This window comes from Saccostrea echinata, unplaced genomic scaffold, assembly GCF_033153115.1.
Source record: "Saccostrea echinata isolate AGI-Se365-2 ecotype Australia unplaced genomic scaffold, CSIRO_AGI_Sech_v1 ptg000054l, whole genome shotgun sequence".
In the NCBI taxonomy this organism is placed as follows: Eukaryota; Metazoa; Mollusca; class Bivalvia; order Ostreida; family Ostreidae; genus Saccostrea; species Saccostrea echinata.
In genome coordinates, this window is record NW_026889803.1 from 27,957,348 (window position 1) to 27,969,728 (window position 12,381).

General features: G+C 35.4%; 1 protein-coding gene across 1 annotated transcript; it reads left to right on the forward strand.

Moving 5' to 3' along the window:
- The first annotated feature begins 4,506 nt into the window (after window positions 1-4,506).
- Window positions 4,507-8,483, forward strand: LOC133204754 (uncharacterized). Its single transcript, XM_061340496.1, has 8 exons — window positions 4,507-4,554; window positions 4,785-5,045; window positions 6,240-6,521; window positions 6,627-6,926; window positions 7,024-7,128; window positions 7,327-7,557; window positions 7,652-7,753; window positions 7,992-8,483. Exons 1-8 carry the CDS (start codon window positions 4,507-4,509, stop codon window positions 8,151-8,153), a joined length of 1,491 nt encoding a protein of 496 aa, XP_061196480.1. The 3' UTR covers window positions 8,154-8,483.
- Window positions 8,484-12,381: the final 3,898 nt, after the last annotated feature.

Genomic DNA, 12,381 nt, shown 5'->3' on the forward strand with positions numbered 1-12,381 from the left:
ATCGCATTTGTATACAAACAGCGCGGAGTTACCCAAAAGTGACGAAGTTGGGGGGGAGGGGGTTGGCGATAACCCCCCCCCCTCCACAATCAAAATGGTCGTTCCTAAGCGCACGACTAAGTACTGCGTATTCGAGGATACAGTTTACGACTTGGATTTTTTTTTTAAAGATGTGAAAGTATATGTATATGCTTTTTATCACTACATTTAAAGATTAACGTTTTCTAAGAATGGGGTAGGGGGATGAGTCAGGCCCGTAGGAAGCATTTTCAGTTTGGGGGGGGGGGGGGGGGCACAGCCAAACATTTTCAGTTGAGGGGGCACTATCAACTACCAAAATTCCTTGACAAGCAAAAGAAAAAAAAAAAGAAAAAAAGGGCATCAGCCGTTTTTATTGAGGGGGCACAAACATATAGTAGCTAAGTTTTCTATAGTATTCTATACATTGGCAAAATTATTGGGGGGACACGGCCCCCCGTGCCCCCCCCCCGGTTCCTACCTCCATGTGAGTTCTTTCTACCTCCGAAATAGGATAATAATTTCATTGGTTGTCGTCTTGGTGATGACGTCATGATTGCTAGGCTGTGTGATGTGTTTTGGTTACAGCTCATTGTTTCAGCATCAGTTGTTGAGATAAGACGTATTTTCGCTGAGCGAAGATTTTCTGAAATATTTGATAACATACAGTCAATACAGTTACAGAAATGAACAGACAGAGCTATAAGAGGGTAATGGTCATATCTGTTTGCTTTTATAAGAAAAACTTTATAGTTTTCTGTTGCTAGGGAGGGATTTTCTATAAATCTCGAACGACAGGCAAAAGACCTACATGTAGCTGTATATACCTACGTGTATTACCATGACGTAGGCTTTATCTTCATTAGTCTTTTGAATTCTATAAACATTTAAAAACTTGGTAAAATTAATAAAGATTGGAAGAAGGATGTTTGTCTGAGTCCTTGTCAAACTTTGCGTCTTAGGCTCAAGTTAAGGCTCTTTACAAAGCAGAATGAATACCCGGTATTATACCTAATTAGGCTAATGTACACAGATGTCGATTGCTACATTAAAGTGTAGCAATTGCTGAGTATGGTATTTAGATTCCTTTTTATTTGGCTCATCTAATCAGAGAAAAAGCAAGATAATCGATTCTTACCAGGCTATGATACTCTATACATAATATAATTACATCCAAAACCAAACCATGCGCTGGTAGCTAGAATAATTGTTGGGAATGATAGAACATGTAAATATGTTTATCTACAAATGTCTAATAATGATATACGTGCAGGCTAAGGGCACTCATTGAACAGCGAGTAATTTGAGTTGTTCCCCTTCGATCGTGCAAATAGAAAGTGGGGAAAGTGTTCTTTACTTTGAAAATTAGGTGATTTTTCTTTATCTGGATATTTACTTTATCATTTTTTTTCCACTATGGGAGAAATTTTAGAAAAAAAGTAATACAAAATATCGTTTTTGAACTGCTGGCAGGAAGGAGAGGAATCAATGAGGACCCAAAAATTATGTGTTTGAAAAATTGACAAGCAAAAGAAAAAAAAACACCAAACGAGAGCAATTTATTCTGGGGAAGGGTGCATAAACAATAAGGGGACCGGCCTTTTAATGAAAATTCCCATACTTTGTCAACAAAAAATTAAGACTTTTCTTTTAAAAGAAAAAAGGGGGCACCACTAGCCATCTCATGTTTAAGGGGGGGGGGGGGGATGTCGATTTCTTTCTACTTCCGAAATAGGATAATATTTTCATTGGTTGTCGTCTTGGTGATGACGTCACGATTGCTAGGCTGTGTGATGTGTTTTGGTTACAGCTCATTGTTTCAGCATCAGTTGTTGAGATAAGACGTGATTTTCGCTGAGCGGAGATTTTTCTGAAATATTTGATAACATACAGTCAATACAGTTACAGAAATGAACAGACAGAGCTATAAGAGGGTAATGGTCATATCTGTTTGCTTTTGTAAGAAAAACTTTATAGTTTTCTGTTGCTAGGGAGGGAAAAACGAGAGGCAAAAGACCTACATGTAGCTGTATAGACCTACATGTATTACCATGATGTAGGCTTTATCTTCATTAATCTTTTGAATTCTATGAACATTTAAAAACTTGGTAAATAAATGAACATAATTTTAATAAAGATTGGAAGAAAGATGATTGTGTAAGTCCTTGGCAAACTTTGTGCCTTAGGCCCAAGTTAGGGCTCTGTACAAAGCAGAATGAATGAATACCCGGTATTAGGCCTAATTGGCTAATGTGCACAGATGTCGATTGCTTCTGTAAAGTGTAGCATAATGTATATAATAATTGCTGAGTATCCTATAGTATTTAGATTGGGTTCCGTTTTATTTGTCTCATTTAATCAGAGAAAAAACAAGATAATCGATTCTTACCAGGCTATGATATTCTTTAATTATACAATACCGGTAATAATATATCCAAACCCAAACCATGTACTGGTAGGTAGAGTGATAGAAAAGGTAAATATGTTTATCTACAAAGTAATGCAAAATGCTTACCTGTACATGTGCAGGCAAAGGGCACTCATCGAACAGCAAGTAATTTGAGTTGTTCCCCTTTTGATCGTGAAACACGTTTTCTTTATTTTGAACATTAGAGTGGTTTTTCTAAATCTGGATATTTATCGTTTTTATCTTTCTATACATGGGAGAAATTTTAGAGAAAAAATAATACAAAGTATCGTTTTTTCAACTGCTGGCAAAAAGGGGAGGAATTACTGAGGACCCATAAATTATGTGTTTGAAAAAAATGATAAGCAAAAAGAAAAAAAAAACACCAAACGAGAGCAATTTGTTCTGTTAGGGGACCGGCCTTTTAATGAAAACTGATTTGAGATTAATATATCATTTTAGTTTGTATTGTTTTTTTAATGAAATTTTAATCATTATCATTTATTCCTAAAATGTGTAAAAATTAGGGAGGGAAAAGTAAACTCTTTTTGTATTTTCACTGTTTTTCTGGGCCAAAACATTTTCTAAAAGTGTTTAAATTTTACCAGTTGATGGAACAGATGCTTAAACATTTTATTTTCTGTCATTTCAGAAGAGAGTAGATGTCCAGTATTCCAACCCGGAAGATGCCTCGCGTATTTATGAGAGGCTGGGAGTGGACATCTTGACCACACCCATCACTTCCGGGGGAATTGAGGAGGTCTCAGTTTTGTTTTATATGTCATATATATTGATGTAAAATACAAGTAAGTTAATTTAAAAATATTAATCTTCCTCAATCTATTTCCTTTGGAATATTATTTGTTCTTCTCTCAACCTTTTATCTATTTCTTTTCCTTTTTCCATGACATTTCTACAATTAACTGTCCATTTTTTATTAAATTTTTGTTCAATTTTGGCCGAATTTGCAATATATGGACCCCCATACACATTTGTAATACATATACATGTATTTTACTATAACAGGTTCAGCCACCAAGAAAACGCTATATTCAACTTGCTAATCAAGCAGTATTTCAAAACGCAGGGCCCACTCGTACTGCTGGGAGAGTGGTGCCAAATGGGGTATGTTAAATGGAATGGTTAAAACAATTTCTAGTATAACCCTTACATGTAGTTAGCAACCTATTTAATAAATGTTAATTTTAAATAGGTCACATTTACTAGTAAGTGATCTACTAAGCCGGATAAAGGCAAATGCTGATACAGGCAAAAGTTCATTAATAAAATTTAAGAAGTATATTCAAGTAAACATAATTATATCTGTATTTTTTTTTTTACAGGTGGCAAAACCTTTCTTGAGCAATGAACAAATACAGCAATTCATAACCTCAACAGTTCTTCCTAATGGTCGCTCAGCCCCCAGCACTGAGGCAGTTGACCCTAATGTCACCAATTTCTCTTACACCGTGTATCCTTCTCAACCAAAGACAAAGATACAACAGCAGGTATGTTTTTTTTTGTTTAGGAAACATGCATATATCGCAAACAAAGTTGAGGAGGGGGTGGAGTTTCTGTCTATGCAATCATTCTGGGCCATTACTTTTTAATGGAGAAAAATTTGAAGGTCATAATTGACACAAAGATTGCTTATGATCTAAGGATCTGTCATGACCTTAACCAAGGTCATTTAGGCATTTCAAGGTCAATAGCAGAATGTGTAAAATCCAAACCAAATCAAAACATTGTAAGTTCATGCAAAATACAAAAGTTACTTATGACATAAGAGCATGTCATGATCTTGATCAAAGGTCATTTGGTCAGCTTCAAGGTCACATTTTTAGAAACTTTTATTTAACCTGTCCTTACCATATTTTGTAATTAGAAATACATTTGAACTTTGAAGCTCATTTATTGCAAACTTAAGATTGCTTATGACCCAAGATTGTTTCCTGTTCATGACCCAAAGTCATATTGGGAAGTTCAAGGTCACTGTCAGAATAAGTGTCACAACTTTCTACTGGAGATAAAATGGAAGTTGAAACTTTATGCAAAGATTGCTCCTGACTTAAGGATATGTCATGCTTAACCTTAGGTCCTATGGGAAGTTCAAGACTCTGTCAGAAAAAGTATAAAATTTGTGTCTGGTCCATAATTTTCTAATGGAAAATCACTGGACATTCATACTTTGAAAACAGATTACTTATGACCAGAGGGTGTTTCATTTTCTTGAGCCAAGATCAAAAAATGTACTGGTACTCTAGCAATTTAAAATTGTAGCAGAGGGTATGATTTTGTTAGCTTGTCCACAGTACTTTTAGTTTACAATATTTAGTTTTTAATTTGTCTTCTTTTGTAGACTGATTGCACAAATGTGCATCCACAACTGACCTTGAATGTGCTGAGATCAGGACAGACCCTACCATGGACGTCCATCCAGCAGCAGTCTCAGGAGACTGTACTGCAAACAGGATACAATGCTCAGTCTACTGTACAACAGCTGGTCTTAAACAGCCAGGGAAACATTCAGCCCTCAGCTCAGAATGGTTTTGCTGTCCACGTTCTAAATCCAACTTTGACACAGGCAGAACCACAACAGCCAATCTCTGCAAATGAACTCGTAAGTATACTTGTATCTCATGTTCAAGAAACATGTATTCAAAAATTGTCCTCTTTATTTCATTTTCAGATATGAAAAGTTTTAACTGGACAGTGATGTGCAATGAAAATGTGTGAAAATTAACTCATACTTTCTGACCCCACTTTCACTAAATGTGGAGAATATTAATTTCAGTCTGCAGTATCTGTCTATCCATCTATGTGTAACACTTAAGTTTCTGATATTCTAAAATGTTCTTTAACTTTTACTTTAATTTTTTTTTAACATAACTCCCTATGACTCCAAAAAAAACATACTCATTTTTAGGCCAAAAGGTCAGAGGTCATGGTTTAAAAATCAAATTTGCATGAAATGGTTTCCAGATTGTAAATTTCATTTTCTTTGAGCTTTTGCAATGGGCAGAGCATTAAACCATATTCATAATTCCCTATAACTAAAGAAAGAACCCTATTGACTTTGAAGTCAAAGGTCAAGGTCAGAAACTAGTGATGGCTTAAGTTTCTATGAGCTATTGCAAGAAATATTATATCATAATATTCTATTACTTAAAAACAGTGCTATTGATTTTGAGGTCCAAAGGTCAAAAAAAGTCAGAAATGCACACATTGCAGAAAATGGTTTCTAAATGACAACTTTAGATCTCCTGGAGGTTTTGCAATAGAATTAATATCATTACTTATGACCTAAAACAGGTCCCTATTGATTTTGAGGTCAAAAGGTCAAAAGCCAAGATTAGAAATTCATAGACTGCATAATGTGGTTTCCAGATGATAACTTATGCCGAGCTTTTGCAATGAAACCAAGGTTATGACTTTCTAATTTAAGAAAGACCCCTGTTGGTTTGAGGCCAAAAGATCAAGGTTAAAGTTAATCCTTCTTTTCTCCCTCCATCTGAATCCTACGGGGACATAAATTCCCAGATTTAAGTGTGTTTTATATCTTTATACACACACCGATGATGCTTTCTTTTACATTAAAGAGAACAATCATATTGGAAAAATAAGACACTAAATGTTCAGTTTATTTATTTCAAACAGACCCATGAAAGTATTCACATCTAAATACATAGAGTGGTTCTTAAATCTATAGTAAAAGAAATGTACAAATAAGCTTGATTTGTAAAATTTATAATTTTGAAGTTAATAATTAATAATTTAGATTGCAAAAATAACACTGTTGTGTCTTTATAAACAGGTTTTACCCATAAATTTGGAGATTCAAGGCTGTACTCCAACCATTGTACCAGATGAATGGGTTAAGAGAACAGAACTGCAAGTTCCTACCAATATCCTCAGTATTCCTTCAGTTGCTGGAGTGAATGATCAGATAATTTATCTACCAACTCAAACGATCCATGGAGTCAGTAGCAACTGTTACAATGAGGGTGCATACTCACCTTTGGTGACACCCACACCTAATATGGCAACAACTGGACTATCAGCTGACTATCCCCAGAGGTGTTCTGCTAATCAGCTTGTAAGTTTTTTCTGATTTGTTTTTGTCAATTTCTTAACTGTATTTTCTATGCTGAAAGTTAGTAACATTTTCAATAACAAAAAAATGTATATTTTTTGGTGTCAGGAATCATGGAGTCTTAACCCAAAGAGTGTACCTACATTCGTGGCACCAATGGAGGCACAAACAAAAACTAAAACAAGAAAGACTAAGAAAAGGACTCCTAAAAATGTTTCCCAGGGACAATATGCAAGTCTGGACAAACAATTAACTTCCAACAGCTCAAAAGCCAAAGTGAGTAGAAATTTGGATAAAATGGAAGCAAGATCCATGCAGCAGACCCCTGGGAAACAAATGGAAGCAACAGTGCAGCAGACTCAGAGTCAGAATTCTGCCCCATCCTCTGTAACTCAGAAAAGTGGCAAGGTAATTTAAAACAATATTAAATAAATCCTTTAAAATTGTTTGATTCTTACAAGATTTATTGTAAATTGAATTTTTGACTTCCTCTTTTATTTTCTAGAAGGGGGTCAAACGCATTGTTATTCCACCCAAAGTTCAAACAGACTCAGTGGAATATCCTCCATATGTTGCCAGAATTATGAGGATCCTGAACAGACAAAAACAGGTAGGTGTAATAAATACCTGAATTCAAATTTTCCTCTCTCTCTTAAAACTAATCGCCTCTGGCACCAGTCCGCCGGCATCAGGGGCTTTTTTTGCTCTTTTTTTTTTTTTCAAAACAAAGACTTATAAAAAGTCATTAAGAAGAATAATTCAGAAAATTATAAGTGCAAGTTTAAATTGACATGTTGAATGCTTTCAGGGTCAGGTGGAATCTACTGATGATAAAAAGGAAAGTGTTGATTCCACATCCAAGCAAATGAGCACTGCTGGTAGAAATGCTAAGGACAGAGCTGATTCTACTCTTAAAGAGGCTACTACTGCTGACAAAAAAGCAAAGGACACTGTGAACTCAGATCTTAAACAAAAGGAACCACAAAGTGTTGTATCAAGATCTCCTGTGCCATCAAAGCAGTCTGCCCAGGAACAAAAGGTTACATACAGAAAACATAATTTGACATTATGTGAAAATAGAATATATCATGTATTTTAAATGAAAGTATATAAATTGTGTAAAATAATTTCAGCTTCAGCATAAGTCCTTGTCTAATAGTGCTGTCCAGAAGGTCAATGAAAGATGTAGCCAGTTGAACTCTGGGTCCAAAAAAGAGCCAATGTCTATCAGAAAGGTATTACATGTAGTAGGCCTTACACATTTTGTTGAAATAAAATTGTTTATTTATAAGAGTTGTGAAAGTATGCTTTGCTGAAAATACAAAATTTTAAATATGTTTACTTTCCAAAAGTATTAGTAAAACTGTTGCATACACCTTGGGCTTAATTGTTATCATTATATAATCAATTTACATATGTTCCAAATTTCTTCTTAGTTTAACAAACTGAATAATTATAAAATATGTTTAACAGACACTCCCAGAGGACTACAGACCAGTGGTTAACACATCCCTGTTACTAGAAGACTTGTCTCCTGGCAGTTTTTCACTGTTGGAAGCAGACAATTTCTATGGACAAGAGATTCTTGTCACTTCTGGCTCTCACTGCTTTGTGGCGTCTGTGCCTTTCTTCTAATTGGATGACAGAGATTTCTGAATATTGTCGGATATTGTTAACATTCAGTGATGGAACGTTATCTACAACCACAGTCTTTCATTTAACATTTCTGTGAGATTTCTTTGGAAACGGTCTTTTGACTATTTTTATTTTTTTAGCAGTGGCCAAAGGAATTTCCAAGATAAGGGATCCAAACTTTTATCTAAGAACATATGAACCATTATTTTAGTATTATTATTTTCATAATTATGTGCCAAATGATTGGTTTACTCCAATAGTATATTTATTTTTTATATAGATATCTGCATGTTTTATAATCACTGTTGATAATCGTTATTTTTACTAATAAAATTGCATGCTTTAATACTTTGCAGTGTTTTATATTATTTGATTCAACTTGCTTGATTCATAACTTCCATCGGACAAGGCACAAATTACAATAAAGCAGGTCTGGTTTTTGTTTGTTTGTTTGTGTATTTTTAAGTCCCTCTCGAGAATTTTTCACTCATATGGAGACGCCACCACTTGCCGGTGGAGAGCTGCAAATTTTGACCTATACTGGGAATTAACTCAGGGCCATTGAGCAGTAAAGGATCTTTTCTGTGCCAGCACCTACTGCGACGCGAGACCTCGATTTATACGCTCCGAAGGACCGGTCTCCACGTCCCACAGTGGGATTCGAACCCGCAACGCAAGAATCAACTCCTCACTTCGCTCCGCGACTCTAGAGCTAACGCTCTAACTACTGCGCCACGCGGGTGATACGATCAAAGACAGTGAACTTGCAAAGAAATAGACTTTCTCTAAACTTTCATTAATACCAGTCAAACTATCTTTTTGATCATTAATCACCGTATTTTCTTTGTGCGCAACATTCGTTACTCTTTTAATTTAGTTTGTCTTACTTTATTATCGAATCGCAATTTAGTGGATCCTCAAATGACCATACAAACACAAAGTCCAATTCACTGCAGTTTCCCGGGTAACAAGCAGCAGTTGTCATATTTTTTTCAGCATTAGGGTTTAGCCTGGACATTTTTTTTCCCATAAGTTACATCAAATTTGGTCAAATGTTGATAACGTCCATATCAGTACAATGTAACGAATCAGAATTTCCTGCAAATGCTGAGGAAACATTGCTGTCAAGAAGAGCGGTATACACATGTATTTTATTTCAGTCAACAATCCAAAACCCGTTGTAGAATGATATTCATATCACTTTTAGTAAGGATCATTAAAAGAACTCTCTGTCATAATTACAGGCTTTATTGGCATTCTGGGGGCAACGTTCAAGTCCTCTTTGTATTGCATATCCAACACTTTGGTTTGAAAATAATTCTACGCGTCATGACGATAATTTTGAGTTTGTTTTACTGTCCTTTGCTCATCGGTTGAAAACTTTTGATACTGCCGAACATATATAACATATTATTATATGGAACATATATAATAACCATTTTTGTTACATACGAATACAGAACAAAGATAATATGATCTCCCCCTCCTTCCCAGTGTGGTGTATTGGATTTGAATAATGAAATAATTGAAAATCATCGACATTCCTTACCATTTTGTACAGAAATTCCTGGTTAACAACCAAAGATGAAAATTCTTTATCCGAAAGGCCACAGCGCTCAGTATTGAATCATCATCAATATGAAAATTGAGTTTGTAAATAATTAATTTTGACCGCATTTTAAATTTTTAAAACATGAAAAAAAAATATCCCCATCTATTCCCACGAAAAATTATGAGTCTATAATATGGGCCCACTCTCGCTCCAAGGGGTCCAGTCAATATGGGATTGTTTCGATCTCAATATGACTTACACGGTCTTGCAGTTCGTAAAAAGGGGTTTTCTCTGTGTGAACACATGTACATGTATTACATAGAATTCTATCCCCTGATTTTGGTTCCAACCTAACCCAAGGATTTAATTAAATTTTAAAAATTTTCCTATAGCTACACAATTTAAATCAGGAATATTTGCTATTATTGCTTTTAGAAAATTTTCTCTATAATATCATTTATAAACATTCAAATTCATTTTTTGAAATCATCCTAGTCCAAGGGGCCAGAATGGAAACTTAATCTCGGACTTGAAGCTGTACTGCATTGGTATGCTTACTATGCTATTATGAATAATACACTGTAAATACTAATTATATAACCCAACGATTCTTAGGGAGATTTTCCACCCACTTTGATCCCCCATTATCGTCCTACCTTGGGCCGTGAGAGGAGTGTCCGTCCGTACGTTTGTACTTATAGCCCTGTTCTTGTCTACTTCCATATAAACTTACGATCCCCTCTTGTGGTTCACCCTACCTCAGGGTTCATGAATTGTACAAAACTTCCCACACAAAGTCTTCATACATTTCGTCTTTTCTTGCCCAGTGGTTCTTGAGAATATTTTAAATGTTTCCACCTTACTTAAGGTTTTCTTGGTTATCTCCTCTTAAAAGGGGCATGGTCCTTTATCTGGATAATCGAATCTCCTTCACCCAAGCATACAATGAATTTACGCAATATATAAGTTAGTTTGGATCAGTAGAGATTCTGGGGAAGATGAAAATGTGAAGAAAAAAATTACGACACATAATTACATGTTTAGCGCACTTTAGACTTTGCTTCAGCGAACAAAAGATCCATACAAATGGGCTGCAATGCTCACCTGAGTCCCGTTGGATCTGCTGATCTTCTTTATCAAAATTTTTTCCTTCTCTTCAAATGAAAAATTTTAACCCCATATTTTTATCCCACCCATTTCCTCAAGGATCATGACATAACTTGAACCCACGCGTCATTGGGATGCCTCAATATCAGTATGACTGTCATATCCTTGCTGCTTTGGGAAAAAAAGATTTTCCCAAATACATGCAGTATTTTCATAAAATTTTTAAATCTCCCATTGTTGCCCTATCTTATCCCCCAAAGGGGGATTTGAACAAATTGATCTGCACTACTTTAGGGTCCTTGCATATAATGACTAATCCTGGTCTTGCTGTTCCTAGGGAAAATATCATTTAAAGACTTTTGACTGGGTTTTCCGTAGGAAAAATCAGATTATTGAAAATGGTGAAAATGGCAGTCTGCTGCCAAAAGGGTACAGTGCATCATTCGTCCGTATAACTTCTTCTTCAGTTTCCAAGATACAGGATATAGGAACTTTTTATGCCCCCGGATTGAAGGATCTCGGGGGTATATTGTTTTTGTCTTGTCTGTTTGTTTGTCTGTCTGTTTGTTGTCAACTTTAACCTAGCCCATAACTATTACGCTGTCAAGGGTAAGGCTTTAATATTTGACATGGGTGTTCATTATGACAAGACCTCTCCTTGGGTACCATCATATATGACCTTTTGACCTTAGAGTTTGACCCAGTTTTGCAAAGTTTTGCCAAACTTTAACCTTGGCCATAACTTTTGAACGGTTGGTGCTAGGGCTTTCATACTTCACATGTGTAATCCTTGTGATAAGAACTTCCTTTGAATACCAACAACTTTGACCCTTTGACCTTGGAGTTTGACCTACTTTTGGAAAACTTTAACCTTGGCCATAACTTTTGAACGGTTGGTGCTAGGGCTTTCATACTTTACATATGTAATCCTTGTGACAAGACCTTTCTTTGGATACCAACAACTTTGACCCTTTGACCTTGGAGTTTGACCTACTTTTGGAAAACGTTAACATTGGCCATAACTTTTGAACGATTTGTACTTCGGCTTTCATATTTCTCCTGTGTATTTCTTGGGAGAAGGCCTTTCCTTTGGCACCATTAATTTTGACTATTGACCTTGACCTTGATGTTTGACATACTTTTGAAAAAAAAGTTTAACCTTTTCCATATCTATTCAATGGTTGCTGCAAGGCCTTTCATATTTCACAGGTTTATTCCTCGAGACAAGACCTTACTTTGGGTATCAACATATTTGATTTGCATTTGAGAAAGTTTAACCTTTGCTTTAAGTTGCCATACGGGGCATCAGTGTTTCACAAACACATCTTGTTTGATTTGCAGAGCAATTGTACATATATCAGAGATGTGCATTTTACATGGATTTTGATTTTTAGTTATGTATGAGAAAAATAGCAGCTGTTGAACTTAGTAATTTATTTTGTAAAATATTGCATTAAGAGTACATCGTTTGTCGTAATAACTTCTCCAAAAGTTTTCAAGATGGGGACATTATTTTGCAGATCGATTGTATATATATCAGAGATGTGCATATCACTTGAATTTTGATTT